The sequence below is a fragment of the Mya arenaria genome, chromosome 11, assembly GCF_026914265.1.
Source record: "Mya arenaria isolate MELC-2E11 chromosome 11, ASM2691426v1".
NCBI lineage: Eukaryota > Metazoa > Mollusca > Bivalvia > Myida > Myidae > Mya > Mya arenaria.
The window spans coordinates 9,073,107-9,098,478 of NC_069132.1; the positions used below are offsets into that span (position 1 = coordinate 9,073,107).

The 25,372-nt window shown below is 35.1% G+C and overlaps 1 protein-coding gene across 1 annotated transcript in view; it reads right to left on the reverse strand.

Annotated features, from left to right (window-relative positions):
* The window catches only part of LOC128207887 (uncharacterized), a 28,771-nt gene extending 3,992 nt beyond the window's left edge, over nt 1-24,779 (reverse strand). Inside the window, exons 1-4 of the mRNA XM_052911070.1 lie at nt 24,683-24,779; nt 10,298-10,653; nt 606-728; nt 99-237 (exon numbers count right to left, since the gene is read on the reverse strand). Coding sequence (XP_052767030.1) covers nt 99-237; nt 606-728; nt 10,298-10,551 — 516 coding nt within the window. The 5' untranslated portion in view covers nt 10,552-10,653; nt 24,683-24,779. The remainder of the gene's footprint in view (nt 1-98; nt 238-605; nt 729-10,297; nt 10,654-24,682) is intronic.
* Nucleotides 24,780-25,372: the final 593 nt, after the last annotated feature.

A 25,372-nucleotide genomic window follows, 5' to 3' on the forward strand; every position in this document is an offset into this window, starting at 1 on the left:
CTACTACTACTACTACTACTACTACTATTACCACTACCACTACTTCTACTACTACTACTACAATCAATAATTAATAAACCAGATCACTTTAAATTAACCTTCATATACACCTCATTTAACACGATGTGTGACTCTAGGCTTCCTGGTCCAGGAAAGGTGTCAAAGTGGCACCTCACGTAATCCCCGTCTCCGTCAAACGGGAACAGTCGGATATCTATGCTGCTGTTTAGGGGTACCCTGCAAAATATTGAAACAGTCGTAAATACCGTAATGAACGAATTCGAAAGGAAAATGTCAACTCTTTAAACATTGCGATTTGAAAAGGGTTAGCGGACAATCCGAAAGTGTGCTTAGTTCGTCATACGATGAATGATAACATTTACATGAAGTACATTAATCCATTTATGTGTCAGTGATTTTGCCTTTGTGATACTGCTTATGAGCCCTTGGCTCAGCCATACAAACTGTACGGTATTTGTTGATCACTTCGGTTATGTGATGCAGAATTGAAACGTTATAAGCCAGGCTAAAGGACTGCTCCGTGATTTATTATAATGAGCTTCCTAACATCGAACATATTTTTCAGATCGTCGAATGCGGCGTACCTGTATATCGGAAAGACGTTTAACATCGGGCTGATGTTAGGGCGACCTGTGTCGTTCCGCACCGCCATGCTGAGGTAGGCCTCATCCATCAGCAATTGCTCACCTTCACCTATCTCCACAAGTCTAGTGTATATCGGATATTGGTTGATTTAAACTTGTTTTAAAAGAACGCAAAGCAAAAAGTGATTTATACCAACTTGCATTTCTTTACGAAAGTTTCAAGAAACTTGAGTGACACAAACATAGCTAACTGTAAAGGTAATGCAATGTTGATATAAATAGTCATAAACCAAGGGTGCGCTTAATAAACGATAAACGTTAACCGACAAATTTATGTATTAATATTTTGATTCAATATAATCTTTGGATAAAGAAAAGAGGACTTTTCGAAGGCGATCGTATTCCGATTTTTGTACAAAAATGTAAAAGGGCCAAACCCCATTAGCACTATCTGCAAATGTTTGGGAAAGACAGTTTTTACTCTAGAAGCATCATTTGTAAGACAGAATTGTCGCTTTGTATTGTTTCACGAATACTTCAATTCAATTCAATTCAATATTTTATTGCCTCCAATAATGAAGATAGGAAAATACATATGTAATACACGAAACACATACAAGGGATTTGGTGAATAAACATGCACTTATATATATATATATATATATATATATATATATATATATATATATATATATATATATATATATATATATATATATATATATATATATATACATATACACATACATACACATATACATATATATATATATATATACATATATATATATATACATATATACATATATACACATACACATACACACACACATACATACATATATATATATATATATATACATATATATGATAAATATAAACTATTGTCAAATGAATATATATGAACGAAATAATGAATATAAGCAAATATACAAGGTGATCAATGAGTTAAATACCTTAGCGAAACGAAACAGAAGGTATTTGAATGAACACATAAGAAATCAAGTTAACAATAGAGAAAAACACACACTATATAACAATTGTGCCATATCCAATCGATATGCAATATACAGTACGTAATTGAGGTAGTAATCATACGTTGTTTGAACGCTTTCGAAATAATTGAACACTTGTGTATCGGAAGAGAGCAAAATATGCTTAGGGCTATTTATAAGTGTACATGTACCTTGACATCGGACATACTTCTACTAAGAGAAGTAAGCTTTCACGCATTTCACAATAAAAGAATACGACACGTTAAGGAATGCGTATTCATCCGAACTATCAAGTAATGGCGGCAAAGGAGCGCCAAGGAGACGGAGACAGAAACCAATGGCATCAAGACTAGCAAGTTCGGTTACAAAGTCATTTGAACAAATTGACAATACATGCACTAAGAACTCATTAAGTAGGTGGACACTGTTGTCGCATTCGGCAATAACATGCGACAATTCTTCTTGGTAAGTACAATTACATTTTATACAGTACATGTTTCTTAAGACAGTTGGTTTGCACCATAGTTTAGCAATAGCTAGCGTCGTGTTTCGAAATGATCGTTGTTTACTTACGACGTAAATGACACATGGTTGGATACATGGATGCAGTATACGAAACAACATAAATTCTGGATCATTTGCTATTCTGGTGTTCCACATGTCGATTTCGTAAGCATTGATTGTTCTTTTGATATGTGCTTTCCAAACGTATTTGGATGGCAAAACAGATTCAACAATGTAATCATTTATCATATGAACAATATTATACTTTTGTAGGATGTAGCAGATATCGGGAATAAATCCTGATCTAACTGTATTGCTATCACGTATAAACATATAATACTTGCAAGTAAATATTTGTTTCGTATTACAATGGTCAGGAAGGGACAATATTTTATGTAAGAGCATAAGCTTTCTACTATCAATTTCAGAACATATTCTGTGTAGCCCTAGCATAGACTGTACCATATCTGAACGCGAACGCAATGCCAATCCCTGAATTTTCTTTGATACAAAGTGTTGGAAGACATCAATTTTATTTTCATCGGATTTAGACATGTCATTCCATAGTTCAGATCCATACAGGAGGGTTGGTAGAACAACCTTTTTATACAAACTTACTGAGGTAAGAGGGTTCACGCATAAGGGGTGAACGCCCTGTGAAATGATTGAAAAAAGTGAGTTTCGAGCCTTTTGAATTCTACCACTTATTCGTTCACCTATTTTTAAGTTCGACTGTTGAAGTATGCCGAGATGATTTGCAAAAGGTGCATTTGATATAAGAGCGTTGCCATAGACAACACTTATCGGGAGGGGACGACGACGTTTTGAAAATGTTATGGTTGACGATTTTGTTACATTAACTTCGATATTCCATCGGCGGCAGTATCTATAAACGATGTCGACCTGACTCTGCAGACTGTTGGGGGAAGTTGCTAGTAAGGAGATGTCGTCTGCGAATGTAGGGTTATTACATTTAACAGACATCACCTTTGCACCATATTTACTTTTTTCTAGAGTATGGAGTAGCTCGTCGACGTAGACTAGATACAAAAACGTAGACATGACCCCACCCTGACGGACTCCACGCACAATTTCAAAGGCGTTGGACGACTGGCCGTTATATCTGATGACGCAACGCAAGTTATTATATGACGATTGAAGCAGGCGAAGGGGCTTACCCCTGACGCCAAGACGTCCGAGCTTCAGCATTAAAGAGCCGTGCCGCACGGTGTCAAAGGCGGCGCGCTGGTCCAAACACGCCACGTAGACGTCGCTGCCACGTTCAATATTGTACAGAACAGTCTCTTGAAAGTTAAAGGACGTTGTTATGCAACTTAAGTTTTTCTGGAATCCGTGTTGTTGTTGGGAAGGGAAGTCCATTTTCATTTGTTTTGTGAATGTGTTAAGCCTATTAAGGATAACTTTTTCGAATATTTTACAGAAACATGGTATCAAAGAAATTGGCCGATAACTAGCAGGGTCCGATTTATCCTTACCCTTTCCCTTATAGACGGGGATGAGGACACTCGTTTGCCACGATAACGGGACGCGCTCGTTCGCGATAATGCTATTGAACAGTAAGGTCAATCCCGAAGTGAACTCAGTGCCTGAATTAATTACGTGTTCATTTAGTACGTTGTCTAAACCTGGGCTTTTTCTTCGTGCAAGGCTTTTTATGACGTTATTCACCTCTGTGAATGTAATTAATTTAGTAATAGTGTTCGTGGCATACGTATCTTCTTGCAAATAGTCATTTAATTCGAATTGTTGCCTTGAATCTAGATTATCAGCCGATGTCATCGCACTAAATACTTTCGAGAAATGGTGTTTGAAACCCTCAGCGACCTCTTCATGTTTGTAAGAATGGTTATCTACGGAAATACAATTACATATTTCAAAATTTTTGCCACTTCTTGCGCGCAATAATTTCCAAAATGTTCTGTGATCCAATTCAGCGGATTTATCAAGGTCATCAAACACTTTGTTTTCGTACGTATCACGATGGTGTCGCTGTGTGCGCCGGAATTCACGCTTGGCGCTTTTATAGTCCCAAAAAGTCTGCGAATGGACGTCGCGGGGTTTACCTTGATCATACCATTCTTTCTTTGCACGCCGGGCATGCGCATAGGAATGCTTAACCTCCGCAGACCAGTATGGTTTTGCGTGCTCGTTAAAGGTGCTTATAGGAAGGTGTACCGAGGCTGAATGAAGCGCACTGACGAGTCTCTCGTTTAACTCGTCCGGATCGAACGTTACTGTACTATTACAGAGTATGTCAATAAGGGTATTGGCTATACATGTTTTGTAATTTACCAAATGAGCGTGCGTGCACTTCGTCCATGATATACACTGTCTTTTAATGATCGTATCGGATTTAGTTATTGACACTTGCATTTTAAAAGAAGTTATTATGGGCAGGTGATCCGATGTTAAGATTTGATCAGGTGAAAGAGTTCTGTATGAGCACACGTCATTGATCGTTGACTTTTCAATAAATACATGATCGAGTACCGTACGATTAGGAATAAACGTAAAATCAGCGTTGAATTCATTCACACTCTGAGCAGATTGCAGGTTATTCTGATGCATAAACCGTTTTAGTAATACAGATTTAGGTGACGTAACACCTTGAGCTATTTGCCCGTTCCAATCGCCTGCTGGAATGACGGTAACCATTCTAGAATAGAATGCGAACAGGGCGTTCACATCATTTAAGGTTTCTTTGTACAAATCGAGATCGTTACAGGCAGGCATATAAATACAAAATATATATAGAGGCAGGTGATTTTCAATCTTAAGTTCAATTCCGAGAATTCGGCTGTTGTTAAGATTGTCTAGTTTTGTTACATAGTTGCACAAGTGCTTATTTATCATAATTGCAGTACCAGCTTTTCCGCAACGTAACATACTAAAGGGATCTAATGAATTGTCTATATTCACGTATGAAACATAATTAGTTGTAATAGAATCAAAGAAGTTCACTGATCTATGAAGCAGTTTGTGTTCGCTTATAAGTGCTATGTCCACCTTATACGTATCTAAAATAGTGCTTAACGTGTAAGCAGATGACATAATACCTCTACAGTTCCAACATGCAATGTTTAAAATCATAATTGTAATTAGTATTATGTTAACACTGATCATGATAATTGTAAGTACATATACGGACTAGATGCGGTCAGTTAATGGACACTATCGAACTAATACTCGTCTCTGGCTGGGTCCCAGTCGTCCTTTTCTTCACGGTCGTACCAATCGTCGTTGGAGCGGCCCCCTGAAGAATGACCTTGGTTGTTGCCATGGTAACGTTGATAGTCGTCGTCCTCCCTGATGTAACCATAGCGCCGGACGTCCCTCTTGCGTCTCTCCCACTTCCGCTCATGCTCAAACTCTGCCTTGCTGACCCATTTGCGAAAAACTACTTCTTCCGGCCAAAAGTTCTCGCTTTCGACAACGGATATGTCCTCGGGGTAAATATTTATTCTGGCAGAAGAACCATACTTTCCACGAAAAAGTCTTACTTGTTTGGCATGTACACCGCCCTCCGTGAGGTAGTCGACGATATCATCCTCGGTAACGCTAGGATCAATATTCCCGATATGATAGGAGAATGTCTTCTTTCTCCTTACGGCAAAAAATCGTTCAGATTGCCTATGGTTATAGTGATGGGCTTCCGGTTCGCTCAAGTGCATGTCAGACGTATTTTGAATCGTGACAGTACCGGTATGCTTTTTCATATTGTCTGTTACATTGGGTTGTTGGGGAGTTGCTTCAACGACGGCGCCAGCCTGGGTTTGTTGGTTATGCACCGTGTTCATCGTCGCTGGTTTAGCCCCTTCAAGGGTTGATTGCATTTTATGGTTACCACCTAGCGTCAGTCGTGTAGGGTTATCTCCCGTGTTGCATTCGTTGACAACTATTTGATTGGGCGAGGAGCTTAGAACCTCGCTGTATGTTCTTGTGGGGACTTCATTAAGTCGTTGCGCAGTGTACTCAGGTTCCTTTGGCTTAACAATATGATTTTCGGTCGGATGCTCTTTAGCACTTTCACTGTCGTTAGCCACAAAATGCTTGTTAATATTATTTATGCTCGATTCGAGCCTCGATACATCAGTCTGTAGTGTTTGTAAATGTAAATCAGTATTTTGCCTGGGAAGGCCTGCTAGAACACTGTTTAACGTTCCATTAAATCTTCTGAAAGCGACGCTTACATTGTTAATATCAGTCTGCAACTGCTGGAGAGTGAATGAGTCACTAGCTTGCTGTCTACCGATTTCCTTAATGTCCGACTGTAGTTGTGATAGGATCACGTATATGTCCGGCTGGAGGAATTTGTCATTTGAGAGATCGTCGTCAATGACCACAGTTTCGTTCTGACTACTCGCTGTTGAAAACACTTCGTTAATGTCACGCGTTCTTTCGCCATTAATGAATGCCTGGATAGTGTAACAGTCACTTGCGCATTTATCCTCTCTTCTCTGGTGGCTTGTATTACGGCGATTCACGAGTTTACCTTGTGGGCATCCCGGAAGTGGCCGCGCTCTAGTCACCAGGCGCTCGCGATACTCATTGATTCTAGTATAATCACCGTGGCAGACTTTGAGGATGTCCTTTATGAAGGTTTCCTTAGGCAGATCAAACAGTTTATCGTCTAGCTCCTCGAAGAACTGCTGCGGCAGTGGGGCTTGCGACCATTCGCCATCGGATCTGTCGAGTTCAGAGTAGTTGGATAGGTCGGATTTATCGAGCATCTCCTTTTTAATATTTAGTAATTCGTTGTTGACAGCCACCCTCGGGTCGCACGGGCTTAGCAACGTTGACATGTGTGGCAACTCCTTAATTGTCGAGTAGAAGTTAAATCCTTTGATCGGGTCGTGAAAGGTGTTCGCTACTTGATGTACCGTAATCGCTCATAGAGCACTGTAATCCGCAGTAAACCAATAATGATACCCAGCTGCGCGCGAAATATAACTTTCCTTTGTTTGAAACGCTGTTTGTTTATTTTCCAAGATATTTCCTCAACTAACTTATTGGTATCCAACTAGAAGCATTAGCGATATTCCTCTCACTTTTACGAATATGCACATATAAATTTCAACTCTATGTCTTAAGTGCAACTTAACAAGGGTGCGCTTAATAAACGATAAACGTTAACCGACAAATTTATGTATTAATATTTTGATTCAATATAATCTTTGGATAAAGAAAAGAGGACTTTTCGAAGGCGATCGTATTCCGATTTTTGTACAAAAATGTAAAAGGGCCAAACCCCATTAGCACTATCTGCAAATGTTTGGGAAAGACAGTTTTTACTCTAGAAGCATCATTTGTAAGACAGAATTGTCGCTTTGTATTGTTTCACGAATACTTGAAAAGGTTTTTATAATAGTGTAAATTCAATTCAATTCAATTCAACATTTTATTGCATTAAACATATCAGACATGTTTATAGCAAATACAAAATACATACATGTGCAAGGCATGGATTTAGGCACAAATTGTTTTAACAGAAGAGCAAAACATTTGTTTATGGATACAAACAACAACATACTTATTAGTTTCTTAAGATGTTTGCATAGTGTATAAATTTTGATAGATTAACTAGAGATTTATTTGAATTGTTAGATAACAAATTAATAAACTTTTGCTTTGTTGGCCACGTGTAGTAATATCTTTTAATGTATTTGGCTCTTAAGTCAGCGTATTTCGGACATATTAGTAAAAAGTGATATTCATTTTCAATCATTCTTTGGTTGCAGTAGATGCATAATCTTTGAGACCTAGGTGTATTAACGTATCTACCACGTTCAATTTGTAGATCATGTGATGAAACTCTAAATTTTGACATTGCTTTTCTAAGTTTTGAATCTTTTACATCATAAAGGTATTTTTCTATCCGAAATGTATGTTTAAAAAGACAATATGTTTCAAGACGTCCTGAGTTATTAATAGATGAATACCAGCTTTGGTGATAACTATCTAGTATACGCTGTTTTATAACACTTAAATCGATAAACATATTAAACTGATTCTCCCAGAAATAGCCAAGCCCGTGTTCATAGAGAATCTGTTTAACTCTGAATGCCCAGTTACATCCATTATAGTTAAGTTCATTATTAGTATCGTTTTTTAGCATATTATATGTTTTATAGATTAAGAAGTTCTCGTTTAAAGTAATTAATCTAATCCAGTACTTTATTAGTAGTATTTTTCTGTGTATTGACATCGGTATTTGACCAAGTTCACCATACAGAGCTTCGCGATTGGTAGAGCGTCTCACACCTAATATATTCCGACAAAATTCAAGTGCAAAATTTCTACATCCGGTCCCTCATGGTAGCCCCATACTTCTGCCCCATAATTTAGTGTTGGTAAAACAAGCGAGTCGAACAATTCAACCCTATTACTAACTGGAAGGTCCAGATTATTGTAAACGACAAATAAATTATGGAGTGAAAACGATGCATGTTGGGCGACTCCTTGTTGAGTGCGATTCCAGTTTCCATTTTTAAAAAGATGTACACCCAAATATTTGAATGAAAAGACAACATCGATCTTAGAGTTATATAAATAAAAGTCATATAACGTATGGCGACCATTTTCAAATTAATGTAATAACCAATTGAATTAAGGTTATATTATATGTGTTTATATCAAAGGTTTTTATTTGTTCACGAAATTTTAATTCTAAAAAACCCTGAAAATATCTTATAAATGATAATTGACGTATTTGTAAAGAAACCGAATATTTTTGGCAATACTTAATTGTATCTGTTTGTTATCGCTATAAACTTTGTAAGTTTTTTATGCGAAATAAACTACTATTGTATTGTATTGTATATTGTAATTGCGTATCAACCTTGACGAAGTTTAGAGAGAAAAAGGTAAGTGCATCGGAAGGTTCGTTACAAACATGCATGTTTATGCATTTTCATACATAACTAATAAAATAAATATGCTTTTTAAAGTACTCATTGAAGTATAATACGTTTTACAAACATTTTAATCGTTTACGGCAGACACTGATTACTGGGCCATAAAAAATCTTTTGAAACAATATGGTTTATTGTAAAGAAATTTAAACATTCCAAAACTATTTGTTTACAAAAACGATGAACATGAAAACAGTACTTATAACCGTTTAAGTCGTCGAATGGACGTGTCGACGGTACGGCGTACGGTGAACGGTACGGTGTACGGTGTACGATGGAACATTCAAATGAAAAATATATTAAATTACACAAAATTTATAAAAGTGATTTATTTAATTTAGTAAAGCAATATTAAATATCAATCGTGTGCAAATTTATTCCCAGGGCAAAATATCCCCGTAGCCCTTGCCGTAGAGCATAATTACATGGAACTGTGAAATCAGTCACATGTATATCAAATCATGTACACAACATACAAAAGTGTTATAACAATATGAACTTAAATTCATTGCAATATAATAATAATGTGGATATATCGGGTGTGTCACGCAGGCACTCGTACTTCCCCTTACAATTAATTCCGTGATATTACTGTACAAAATGGTTAATTTATAGGGTATATTATGATAGGACGCTTTTCTGGTGGCCTGTGTAACGTCGAGTAATTCACCATTACTGAATCAATTACAACCAAATTTTGAATACAAAAAATATTTTAGGAAGCTTATTCTTATATTGCTGCATTGAATATAAATGAGTAAATATTTCCCGCATTCCCCGATTTTCCCCTTCAATTGAATTCCTTTAACATCACGTACCAGCAATGCGCTTGAACTAAATCGACACGAATTAATTCGAATTTAAAAACGAACCAAAAACCTTTCCTTATCTGAGAAGTTTCGCATTTCTCAAGTTTATTTCCTACAAATTGGAATAGGGCTGTTAATTTCTATTATTCAAAGCATTCGTTCGGTGGCTAAATATAATCAATCACAAAATCAGCCCAATAATACGCTAATCAAACATTCCATTGCGGGCACACTAGTCACGTATGTACCCAAGAGCTGCTTATTTATTTTGAATGTTAGTTTTTAATGATATGTGATATATAAAAACGGTTTAATCAATTTACAATGCAATGTTGTGTACGATTTAGTAACGTTAAAATTGGTAACGTCAGGCAGTCTGACACACACCAGTTGAGTTCCAGATACATATAGAGAATAAAAGTGAAAACATGGCTATCGCCAAGAAAACGTACCCCATGCGAATATTGTCTAATTCGTCCTTTGACGAGAAAGTATAGTTTGTTATTGCAACCCCCGTCTCCCAGGCGATGTCGAAATACTGCGAGGCGTCGGTAAAGTAGATTTCGGACAGGTTAGATATCACGGCAGGGAATTTCCAGCAAAAGTCCCTACACTCCCATTGGATATACGGTAATATTTCAGGACGCACGTTTGGGTCTTTGATGCTGAACGCACCGGACTGGTAAAATTGTTTCACGTCATTCATACATGCCTGCTTAGCTGTTTCGTTGTTTGATATCGAATCACACCCTTTGAGTCTATTGACGATATACTTACTCTCCCAAGTGAGCCTGTATGTTATGGTCACCTGAAATACAACACATCCAATGTTGTTTTACACCAATAAAACAGTAGAAGCGTTGGCGTTATGACATTTATTAACAAATACGTTATGGTTCTGATGTTCCTATACTCATTGATTCAGAAAAAAAGTATTGCCCGGAATGCTTCAATTTTGAAGAAATTTAATAAAGCTTGTATTCAACCAGGCACGGTTCAACGAAATACTTTGTAAGATGTTTATAAATACTACAAACCGTATCGTTGGAGATTGGTCGCCAGTGAATATTTGCACTATATAATTCTTGTGCATCACCCAAACTTGCCGTGAGTAAAACAAGACATGCCACATTGCTATTCGAAAAAGCACCTCTACACCAGGCCATAATGATGGCGTATGTGTTAAAATCACACTTTCAATAAAACATTGAATTTAGGCAGGTTATAAAAAAATCCCTAGACGCCAATAAAGTTCAAGTTATGAATTTTCTTCTCCTTAGATATTAATTTTCACGCATTTAAATTAAGCCCAGAACCTAAAAGCGGTTCTATAGTTTTTAATATACTTGTCAGCTCGGACATTGCTGACTAGGTCATGGGTTCAAGAAAGACTTACATTGAACTCCCTCGTAGTGAAGACAATAAAGCAAAGATACAAGAAGTAATAATGGGCTTCGTTGGCAAATCCATATTTTGTTTGGAGATTTATAACTGGTCTGTACTACGCGCGTTATCTCTATATTTCTTCTTGTGGTAAACTGTTTAGAGTAAACATATATATCTAAAGCAGAACATGGGTAGTATGAATATTGCAATGGAGTACATACATCATTTATATTCTGTGGAGATATATAACTCCTGTAAACCTCCTTATTATAAATTTGCAGAAAATATTTTAGCTTTTACACTATTTGCCCACAAATAATGCGCACTTGTCTATTGATTTAACACCAGAAAACCATGTTAAGATTAATTTGTATTTTTGCTATCATCATTTTTTTAAAGTCACTAGCTATAGCATTCATGTGACACAGTCATAGCCGCATCTGTGGGGTCATCTCTGAATCCATCCAACCAAAAAAGAGGTCCTACAAAATATCGTTCAAAATCACATTAATGTCTTTAAATATGATACAATCAGGTGTAAAGTTGCATCAAATGCTACCTAAATGGGGAAAATATAAGTATCTATAATGTGTTTCCGGTACGGATAGAAAAATCTGACCCGAAGGCACGTGCATAAGCCGGTAATGAGGTTTGCCGAGTGTCGGATTTTTTCGATCTGGATCGGATAAACATGATTGATATTTGTTTCTTGCATACCTAAAATTATCAATTTGTGGAAAAAGTGATGTATAAAACGCGCTGTTTTACATTTTCACCAAAAAGCGCTTGCGACGTTGTATACTGACGTCATAAAGCACAGTAGTTTTAAATTCTTTCTTTTGACGACAAAAAGTTCCTCTCAAAATCGCGTTTTCACGATTATTTATTTTCAATATGATTAAAAGTGTTACATACTTATATGTTTTATTATGGTTTACTTTTCATAAACCATACAATAAAGAAAAAACGAAGTGGTGCGTTGTTGCGCGTGACTCATTTACATGGGGGTGTAAGACGGGTTTTGCCTGCACTGTCAAATGACCGGAAACACACGTCCGGTATGCAAGAAACATTGTTTCAGAACTACTTGAAGGGATACAGCGGAACGGAAGCATTTTGTTGTGTGCAGACACCATATGTGCACGATGTATCACTTGTTTCCTGTTTGAGTTATATTCGCACAATCTAGGTTCATTACATAGACCATAGGTAACTCGAGTTCCCTTAGCACATATATTTTAAAAAACAAACAAAATTTTAACTATAACGCAAGCATATATAATATAGACCCTAAATGTTAGCAAATGCATGTATAATACCATTTTTATGTATATAAATTCTTACAGTTCATAACTGTTGAACACAATTGTATTCATGGCACCATTATTGAGGAAACATATGATAATTTATAAAAGGCTTAAATAAGTACTTAGTGAAATAATGAAAAAATACACAGAAAGAAAACGTGAACAAATCAACGAGTCAACCAAACAAATACTAAAAAAAACCCAAGGAGTTTCATTTTTAATGAGGCTATTGAGCAGAAAACCTCGGTTTTGTGCCCAGTTTTGTATCGAGTTTTGTATGTACCCAATTTTGTACCAAGATTTGTATCCAGTTTTGTATGTACCCAGTTTTGCACCCAGTTTATTATCCAGTTTTTGTACCCAGTTTTGTACCCAGTTTTTGTACCCAGTTTTGTACCCAGTTTTGTACCCAGTTTTGTAACCAGTTTTGCATCAAGTTTTGTAACCAGTTTTGTAACCAGTTTTGCATCCAGTTTTGTATCCAGTTTTGTAACCAGTTTTGCATCCAGTTTTGTACCTAGTTTTGTACCCAGTTTTGCATCCAGTTTTGTAACCAGTTTTGCATCCAGTTTTGTACCCAGTTTTGTAACCAGTGTTGTAACCAGTTTTGTAACCAGTTTTGTAACCAGTTTTGCATCCAGTTTTTTAACCAGTTTTGTATCCAGTTTTGTACCTAGTTTTGAACCCAGTTTTGTACCCAGTTTTGTACCCAGTTTTGTAACCAGTTTTGTAACCAGTTTTGTAACCAGTTTTGTATCTAGTTCTGTACCCAGTTTTGTATCCAGTTTTGTATTTTGATTGTATGTTTTTGTATATTGCTTAATATGTAACTTAGTATATGTGTTTTTGTAATACTTTTTGTGTGAAGGCCATGCTGGAAATAAGTAGTATGTCTGTAATGATTGTACACTTAGTATGTAACCTTCGATAAAAAAAGCTGTTATTATTATTATTATTATTATTATTATTATTATTATTATTATTATTATTATTATTATTATTATTATCCAGTTTTGTATCCAGTTTCATGAACCAGTCAACGACTCGAGGCCATGACTATACTCGTAAATGTAACACTTATAAGCACAATTGTGTTATACATGTGTATTAAGATTTGTTTATCGACTTAAACCAGATTCGCGCATGGACCTTACAGTGTTCGAAAACTTTTATTGCTTTTTCTATGTCTGAAAATCGAAGAAATCGAAGAAATACATGTATGCTAAAGTATTACTTAGTATTTAAAACATTACCCACTTATATCTTATTATAGTTATTGTGGCCATAGTCTCGCCACATGGTCATAGTCTCGCCACATGGTCATAGTTTCGCCACATGGTCATTGTCTCGCCACATGGTCATTGTCTCGCCACATGGTCATTGTCTCGCCACATGGTCATAGTCTCGCCACATGGTCATAGTCTCGCCACATGGTCATAGTCTCGCCACATGGTCATAGTCTCGCCACATGGTCCTAGTCTCGCCACATGGTCATAGTCTCGCCACATGGTCATAGTCTCGCCACATGGTCATAGTCTCGCCACATGGTCATAGTCTCGCCACATGGTCATAGTCTCGCCACATGGTCATAGTCTCGCCACATGGTCATAGTCTCGCCACATGGTCATTGTCTCGCCACATGGTCATAGTCTCGCCACATGGTCATAGTCTCGCCACATGGTCATAGTCTCGCCACATGGTCATAGTCTCGCCACATGGTCATAGTCTCGCCACATGGTCATAGTCTCGCCACATGGTCATAGTCTCGCCACATGGTCATAGTCTCGCCACATGGTCATAGTTTCGCCACATGGTCATTGGTGATTTATATCACGTTGATTAACCGGTTTTCGGACATCGAGCCACCTATATCATGTTATATTGTTAGAAGAACTTGAATTATACACTTTTCAAATAGAGTCTAGAGTCTAGAGATAATTACAGAATGTAACAGGCAATATGCACAGAGAACACAATCAGTAAGATATGTTTAACTCGAAAGCTTTGAATACATACATCGATAACTCTCTATTTTCCATTGATATTTTGAGAGGTGAATAATTCAATAAATATAGCCAAATTCGGTCTTGTGTTTTAATATTTATTTATGTAAGTGTTTCTTACATCAGTTTACAATTTGCATTCAAAGAGGAAATTATATTCATCTTCTAGGTCGTCGCATAAATGGCATTTCTTTCCGAAAAAGATTTAGCAGCTGGTTTATACCATCTACCACCTCCTTCTTGTAATCCGTGTGCAGACACCCTTCATCTTTTACAAAACTCTGTTTAAGTATTCTGAGCTTCAATTTTGTATAAATGTATCTGTTACTCTGTGGTTTAAAAACATTAAAAAATAAATCGATATTACCAACTCCTTGATTTAACCATACATCATAAAAAAACATGTCTCTGTAATAGTCTTAACATTTATATCCATGATGCATTATTTGGAATTCTATCTTATTCCAAATACATTTTATCATATATGATTCGGACATATTAAATGGTTTGCATATTTACTATGTCAAGCCAATATCTAATTACATTTAAAGTGAGTTTACTGAACCATGAAGTCCTTCCTAGCTCACCATAAACTCATTTACAAATAAACAAAGACAACATATGATCTATCACCACGCGTGATAATTTCACGTATGCTGAAACAGTTGCAATTAACACGTCCAGCTGGAGCAACATTATCATACGGAGTCCTATCAGGGCTATCGCGGCCCCAGGCTTTAATAATTGCCAAAGCCCCCCCCCCCACGATATTTGTTTATAATATGTTTGAATATTTTTTCTTTTTCTTTCATATTTGTAGTACTTTGTATAAGATATATACTTTTTTTCTCCGGTGTATCTTTTTAATATATATTTTTCTTGAGAAAAAACACGCACTCTTTGTTGTAACATCGGCGCATCTTTTTTCATAGACTGCCTAGAGGTTTTAATATATAGTACCGTACATATTGAAAAATAAAGATGCGAGATTTGATATTTGCCTCGAAGCACCTTTTTTAATAAGTCTGCGTGGAGAAATAACACGCGATAGATATCGTTGAATCGGCTCATCGTTTTTCATTGACTACCTAGATGTTTTATTATATAATGCACTGTACAGGCCTATATTGCGTGACATTTGCATTAGGCGAGGGGCGGGATCGCGTTGACCCTAATAGAATTCCGTATAACCATGTGTTAGACTTTAAATAATTACTTTTGCTGTTTTAACTGGATCAGGAAAGTTTTAAAACTATACATATCTTCACTATACTGAATTGCAGCATTGACAACTTCGGTTACAATGCATGACAACCATAACGGTGCATTGATATCACCACATATACATTGACATAGCCACATACACATTGACATCGCCACATATACATTGACATCGCCACATATACATTGACATAGCCACATACACATTGACATCGCCACATATACATTGACATTGCCACATATACATTGACATCGCCACATATACATTGACGTTGCCACATATACATTGACATTGCCACATATACATTGACGTTGCAACATACACATTGACATCGCCACATATACATTGACATCACCACATATACATTAACGTTGCCACACACACATTGGTATCACCACATATGCATCGACATCGCCACATATACACTGACATTGCCACATATACATTGACATTACCACATATACACTGACATTGCCAAATATAGATTAGTATTGCCACATATACATTGACATTGCCACATATACACTGACATTGCCACATAAAGGTTAGTATTGCCACATATACATTGACATTGCCACATATACATTGACATCGCAACATATACATTGACATTGCAACATATACATTGACATCACCATATGTACATTGATTAGCATTGCCACATATACATTGACATTGCCACATATACATTGACATTGCCACATATACATTGATTAGCATTGCCACATATACATTGACATTGCCACATATACACTGACATTGCCACATATACATTGACATCATCACATATACATAGACATCACCACATATACATAGACATCACCACATATACATAGACATTAGACATCACCAAATATACATAAACATTGACATCACCACATATACATAGACATCACCACATATACATATACATTGACATCACCACATATACATAAACATTGACATCACCACATATACATAGACATCACCACATATACATATACATTGACATCACCACATATACATATACATTGACATCACCACATATACATAGACATCACCACATATACATTGACATCACCACATATACATAGACATTAGACATCACCACATATACATAAACATTGACATCACCACATATACATAGACATACATAGACATCACCACATATACATATACATTGACATCACCACATATACATAGACATCACCACATATACATAGACATTAGACATCACCACATATACATAGACATCACCACATATACATAGACATAAGACATCACCACATATACATAGACATCGCCACATATACATAGACATCACCACATATACATTGACATCACCACTTATACATAGACATAAGACATCACCACATATACATAGACATCGCCACATATACATAGACATCACCACATATACATAGACATCACCACATATACATAGACATAAGACATCACCACATATACATAGACATCGCCACATATACATAGACATCACCACATATACATTGACATCACCACATATACATAGACATAAGACATCGCCACATATACATAGACATCGCCACATATACATAGACATCACCACATATACATAGACATCACCACATATACATAGACATAAGACATCACCACATATACATAGACATCGCCACATATACATAGACATCACCACATATACATAGACATCACCACATATACATAGACATAAGACATCGCCACATATACATAGACATCACCACATATACATAGACATCACCACATATACATAGACATACATAGACATCACCACATATACATATACATTGACATCACCACATATACATAGACATCACCACATATACATAGACATCGCCACATATACATAGACATCACCACATATACATAGACATCACCACATATACATAGACATAAGACATCGCCACATATACATAGACATCACCACATATACATAGACATCACCACATATACATAGACATCACCACATATACATTGTCACCAGTCTGCAATTTGACATCTGCTTTGTCTTTGCAGATTTCAGCTTTCTTAGATGCATGTATGATTTCCTCATAACTTCTATGTAATTTGAAAGTGGTATTTTTATGTATGTAATTAATGCATTGTTCTTACCATACCTAATGTTTTATGTCCTCTAAGAAGCTGTTGCTTATCAGTTCATCTACGATCTGATCGAGGTGATAATATGATTTTTATACCATTTTCTAATAGCGCATCTAGTGCATTTTTCGAATTTCAGTTTTTTATGTCTTTTTTTTTTCTAAATTATGTTTTAGTTATGATTAGCGACGGCAGCTTAGTCTTACCTTTGTATACCTGTCTTTGTATGTCATACCTATAAATGTGCTAAGTTTTTGTCTTAACATATAATATATGCAATTTGAATATCTAACTAGTTCTTAACCGCATGAATTTGTCTTATCTGTGATTATTATCTTACAATCTATAACTAGCCATTTTAAACTTTGTTACGATTACGTTCAATATGCCTTTCACTTCGTGTTCTCTTAGATACATATATGTTTAATATTCTTAATATAAGATTTTAATGCCTAATTACACATGCATTTTTTCTTTTAGATAAATCCTGTTGTTAGTTGTTAAATGATCAAGTCGGTAAAAAGCTATACATATCTTATGTTTCAAATATTTTATATAGAATCCGACAATAAACAAATATTGACTTGACTTGACTTGACCTCACCACACATACATTGACTTCGCAACATTTACATTGACATCACCACGTATACATTGCAATAACCACATAACTATTGACATCATCACAAAAAACATTGACGTCACACCATAAACATTGACGTCACAACATATTCATTGACTTCACAACATACACATTGGCATCACAAAATTCATTGACGTCACAACATATATACATGGACATCACCACACATATACATTGACATCATCACATATACATTGTCGTCACAACATATACATTGACGTCACAACATGCACAAAATGTAGCAAATGTATTCATAAATTTGTTAAGAGGCAATTTGTCAATAAAAAGGTAAGATAATTAAGGGAAAAGCTAAATATAGCAAATTAATAATACTTTTCCAGATTTTTTTCTATGTAAAAAATCAACCCTATCAGTTTATGCAAATTCTAGACGAGCAATTTTATTTATTTATAACTTTAATCTTTAACATAACAAATAGTAAATCCTATGTTAAACTTCTTCCCCTGAATTTTGCATTATACTATATTAACCTCTCAACTGGGAAAACCCCCAGACCAATCTTACCGTTCACCTCCTTTTATAGATGGTTGGGGCATTTTCTAGGTATAAAAATGCTGTAGCTCAAACGATTCACTCAAGTGGAAAATATGATAATACTTGAAAAAGCGTGTATCTGGTATCTGTAACTTTTTATGGTCACTTCCGGTATCGGATATTTTCTTAATACCTATATTCTCATAGCAAGCATTGTTCCAGATACGATATTTGCTTCATGAATAATTTAGCAAACACACGTACAAAAACAGTCGGCAGGACAAATATGCTGAGTCGGGTAGGCCAAAGCGAACAACTGTTTATATCGCTTTATTGGTGTTCACACTTTGACTTAAATATAAGTATATATATATATATATATATATATATATATATATATATATATATATATATATATATATATATATATATATATATATATATATATATATAGTTTTGTTATCGTACTTAAAATTTACTTGAGATAAAAGTTAAGATTTAATGGCGAGACATAGAACAAAACAACAATTCATATCCTGGTAAGCTGCAACATTTAAGTGACTTTGCATCAAACTCACAACCATTCTATTAAACGCAGCGGTCCCTTTTCCGGCAATCAACGTAATTAAACACGTGTTCCAGTCGGTCACATCCGTACACATGTCCAGTAATGACGTTTTAGTCAGAAAACTCGCGTGATAACAAAAGTGGTAATACCAATGCTGTGTTTCTGATATTCGAATATTGTCTCCTGAAAGGGTTGAACAATTTGCAATAAATGCCAATTCAACTTTCATTTTTACTTTTTAATCATCAGCGAAGTTGAAAAAATAAGAAATTGTATTAAACTGGGTAATCTCTGGAAAATGGATGCACATTAATGATACAATGAAAACAACAGGGACAAGCCCGGTAAATAATTTCTGATGACCCTGATAAAAGGCACAAGGACAATGCACAACAAATATTTAACGTTTAAGTGCTTTAATGGTATATTATTGTGCAGCGCTCGAATAGAAGCATTCATAAGTATTACGTACATGCATTGTCCATTTTCTAGTCTCAAAACTCTCAAAAGTAAACACAATGATAAAAAATAACGTATATTTTACATAAAATCAGAACTTTTTTCAGTCTAAAAAAAGTAAGTATCAGGATATCCATGAGTTATTATAAACTAAGAAACCGCTTTAAATATGCCAGTGCCGAGTAGTTTAGAATGTTTGCCTCATGTAAAAACTGTGTGCATGTTTCTAATAGTTTTATGTTTTCAATTCTTGTGTTTGCAGATTTCTGATGTCAACGGCACGTATCGTACTATTTGAGTTCAGTTCTCAAATTGAGTTAAAACTAGCGGAGAAGGTAATATCCCCGGTAAAATAAGATTCACATTGAAAGAAATTTATTGTACACGATAACGACAAGCAACAGTTCGTCAATCGACAAACCTAACGGATTTCAACAACGAGGACCACACCCGAGGTAAACAAACAGCCAAAGGTGAACATGCCGTACTGTATCAACTTGAAAACGCCCTTGACGAATGACGAGAGAAAGCTGAGAATTCAACACCCTGAGGTTCTGCACCGAGATAGACAGGCGTGTACCAAACACACATTACAGCAGAAATCTGGCAAAGAGATATTTGTTCCTTGTATTTTCCAACTCGGTTGATGCGTACAGGGATTTCGCAATATTAATCATATCAGGATAGCTTCTTCCTTCCGTTAAAATCTCAGACAATTTATTTGGTGTAGCACAAAAAACTGACAAATCTCATTCAACAACGAATTATTTCCTTGCCTTGTGGCGCCAAGAAAAGCCTTTTCATTTGTTTTTACTCCCACATTTTTTGGCATAGCAGCACACCGCCTCGATATATGTTCACGTCAAACGAATAAAAGATTCTCGTTAATCAACAATTTACTGAATCAAAACAACGATTCGTAAAGTTGTAGCATAACAATGATTGTTTGACAGAATAATTCATCTTCGGAAAGCGCACCAGAAGAGAAAGAAAACTATTTTGACCAATCGGACCATTCCCTCATTTGGGAACGCGTATGATATAAAGTAGTACCCGCCTTCAATACTGACGATATTCTTGACCCAGTCAAAGTAATCTGTTTCTTCGGATATCACTTTTATCATGGCAATTACAATGGTGACGAGTATCTGACGTCGAGTAATTTTTCTGAGCAGGAGAAGAACTGGGAACAATAATATCGGCAAATTTACTTTATAAACGACTGGACCTTTTGCTTGCGTTTCTGAGACTATAGTGACATCGACTAGGAACAGATATGTAAGTACACCATTGTTTGTAATTCTACTAATATTCTTGGTTAAATTAGATTGTCTCTCAGTGATATCCTTTTCAATATAAAGTGTATAATTATTCGTTATTTTAAACATGATCTCACATAAATATGTATTTTTTATTTTGATATTAATATTCTATGAACTTAAATTATGTAATACAATATTAAATTTCTGTCTTATAAATGATATGCCCCTTTTTCCTTATTAGTTCAGCTAATTGTAATAATTTCAATTATAACCGTATTAGACAAAAAGATAAAAAGCTACATGGTATGATAGTTTTAAATGTTTCAAATGAACTTCCTTAACATTAATATAATACATAAATACGGTCAGTCCATGATTGTGTTAAACAATGAGCGTGCGCCATACCTACATATTAACAATATAAAGGTGGCAATATTATTTGTAATGAGGGCTTTACATCTGCAAGTTTCCAAGTCTAATCATGAGTTAAAGAATAACATTGTGAAAAAAACTATCGCTTTCATAAAATGTTTTATTCTAAAATGGCATGACATGTGAAAATGTTTTTACGCTTAATACATGCACCATTTCCCTTGCAATGTTATACTCAGAAGACTGTCAACAGGAAATTTTATGGGACAAAGAAATAACATCACATTCCTGGCATTTCTTTGCATTTCAAGAGGCCAGTTTTCGTATTAAGAAAATTCACCATTATGCTAATATAGTTTCATTGAGATATATTATTTCTAACTTTTTACCTGTAAGATCTTGTCACATACTTTTTTTTCGCATTTCATAATTGTAGCTTATGTTACTATAAATGAAAAATCTCCATCATAGTCCACAAGCATTCTTGATTTTCTTTTGCAAGATGGTAAGGCGAACATTTTTTTTATATTTGATACGGCCTATTTGTGACCAAAATAATTATGTTCACCTTCCTTCCATCATTGGGAACCGGGATTTCGGGTCAGTCGTGTTTTTGAGTCTCTACTTTTTTGACTTATTTTCTCATAAAATTATGGTTTGGGCATTAAATTTTCGTTTCAAAATTGTATACAAATTGTATACTTCTTTCCGAATGAAATTAGGAATTCAAAACTCTGTTCAAATAAGATTTATCTGACTTCCATTGTTTTCCCCTAAGTTGGCCCTTAATACTGAAACACCATATTTAGCTTATTGGAAACAATTGTGCCGCCCGAGTAAGACAAAGAATAATATACTTTTTGCACTGAACACATGCATACTTTCTTATCTTATCTTGGTGGAATATAGGATAAAACCGTGCTATATCTAAATTATGATGATACTGTTTTAGTAAGGAATCATAAGACAAAAAAATACCATTGATTAATTTCGTAATAATTATAACCAGAGTACCTACTACAGCACCGGAACAGTAGTATTGTGAACTCATTGTATTCAGTCATTTTAGGCTCATTTCGGAAACTTTCCAGCCAAACTGATATACTTACTTTAATATAGACAGCATATTCTTGTTTATCAAAAATATAAAATAGTCAACAATTAATAACCAAATCTGGGTCAACGTGTATTTGTCGTTTTTAACTTTGTATACCTTGTTCATTTTGAAACGCAAAATTTACTGGATGCACGAGTCGACTCAAAATGAACCATATTGAACATTAAAGGTATAAATTCGATCCAGAAAAACGGTGCGTTGCAAAATCGTCAATTGGTCGAGGAGTAAAATTGGAGCAATAGTTTGCCGAAGTAAATGGATAGTCAATTCTGATAACCACTCATGTATCGGAAACGGCAGCAAAATGCCAGCTTCTAACCACAGACCTATAATGAATGGTTTAAACACTAAAATGAGCAAACAAACCGTCCTCAAGGGGCACAGAACAAAAACAATCAATTGCACCAATATCAGTAATGCCTTTTGAAAGGCATTTAACGACCAGCTATAGTTACCACTATTCAGCCAGAGAAAAGGGGTACTAGGAAGTCATTCACAAACACTCAACAAGACACACAAATGACAATACAATAAACGCGGACGATATATAAACGAGGGCTAATCAAAAATAAGAAGACAATCTTGATAATTTAAAAAAGTTTTAAGATCATCTATTAAGATTTGTTGAGAGTATATTTAAAGGTGCAGTATTCTTTTAAATACACTTTATGAAATAGGATATATGCATTGATGTTTTTAATTGGTTTAACAATGATATGTTAAGACGGAGTAAAGGGATAAAATGGGTTTGTATTTAAATGTTTTGGTTATGAAACGCTACCAAACTTTGTGACCGTATGCACTTATGCATTATTGGTAGGAGGTAAAAATAATGAACAAACCCGAAAAACCACTTTCTGGGAATTAACCTTTATTAACTAGATGAGCGATTGTAAGGGATGACGTCGACATATGTATAGCACAATGGATTTCTTGTTCAGACATTTTTATGTTGTCAACTCGTATTTAAATAAGAAATTGAATATAATATTTTCAACATTGGGTAATGATTTTTGCACAAATGGAAACACAGTAATTCGACGTCTTTGACTTGTGCCGTCTAGATCTTTATAACCTATTTTAAAATGTTACTACATCAACTACATTAAAGTACCTGATATTAAAAGTAAAGATCTTCTGTGATATGCATAGGAATTAACTTTATGAACTGTTCTTTGTTCAGTGGCTACGTATTTGTAATGGCCTCATACGTTCATTAAAATATCATTCTCAATAAATAGCCACCACCCACTTGGGAACAATATTTATGCAAAAAGCTACAGAAACAAGCTCAGTAGCAAAACGTTTAAACATAACCTATTTGAGAGTACTCAAGGTCCTGCTTGTTCCAATATTTATGAAAAATTATCAATACGAAAAACATTTAACATCAAAACAAAATTACACCCAACATCAACTTGCAGCACGTAAAGTATAAAGCAAAAACAACTCATATAAACTGAAAAGTTATCATGAAGTTCTCTATATACTGAGATTGAACAGTGTTAAGGTGACATTAAAGTCATAAATTTACATTTGCTAAAATTATCTGTGATCGAATAATAGAATACTTTTTCTATTCAAATAATAATATTTTTAAAAGTTAGGTTGGTCAATCTTTAAGCATAAGACTCAATAATAAAAAAAAACACACAAAAGTGTTGAAATCTCAAACAATAACTTAAATAGTATTATCAACACATTTCTTTGGCAATTTGTGCAAAAACTATGTTTGACCATTGAATTTGCCAATCATATCGCATAGCTCGACTCATTAAACATTAAGATTGAAACAATGTATTTATATAAAATATTAATGTATGATTGAACCATTGCACAAACCATGGTGCCAAAGAAAAAACAACTAAAGTACTTCAATCAACGTCAGTTAAATACATAATCTTACCTGTACATTGCGAATAAGTGTTCCACGTCATTCGAGGCAAGTTTTGATTTTTCCTGAAACATTTAATAGAACTAAAATAAATGAGCTCCGATGTGAATATATTAAGAAATAGCTCCAACTTATCTTTGCAACACATTTCTATCTTATAATCTTCTGGGAATATTAGTGCATGTGACTGGGGGCATGTTTTGAGTATGCTCAATCTCTCTCAATAGGATTTTATTGCCTGCATAATCTTCTACAATAAAACTATATTTTGTTGTGAACATTACTTATTAATTTTACTCATGTATTATATCACAAGTTAATTTGAACGTTAATTAACATTCTCATTTAACTTTCAAATACCCAAAACTTCTTAAAACAGAAAGGCATGTGGTAATTCTGGCTTTCTTGAACTACGATAGGTGATACTCACTTCCATTCAGTAAATGAGGGAAAGTTTCCCTCACTACAATAAATGAGCAAAGACATGAAAAGAGACGTTTAATTAAGGATCTTTATTCAGCATGATTGACGATTCCCTCCATGGTATGTTTTAGTGATGACATGGAAAAACTTTGATATGACACCAAAGTCAACAGACGCGAACATTTAATCAATCTTGAATGATGGAATTGGAATCGATGTTAAATTACAGCGCGTGAAGTTTAATCGGCGGAAATTGCCCAAAGATTCCCACATTGAACA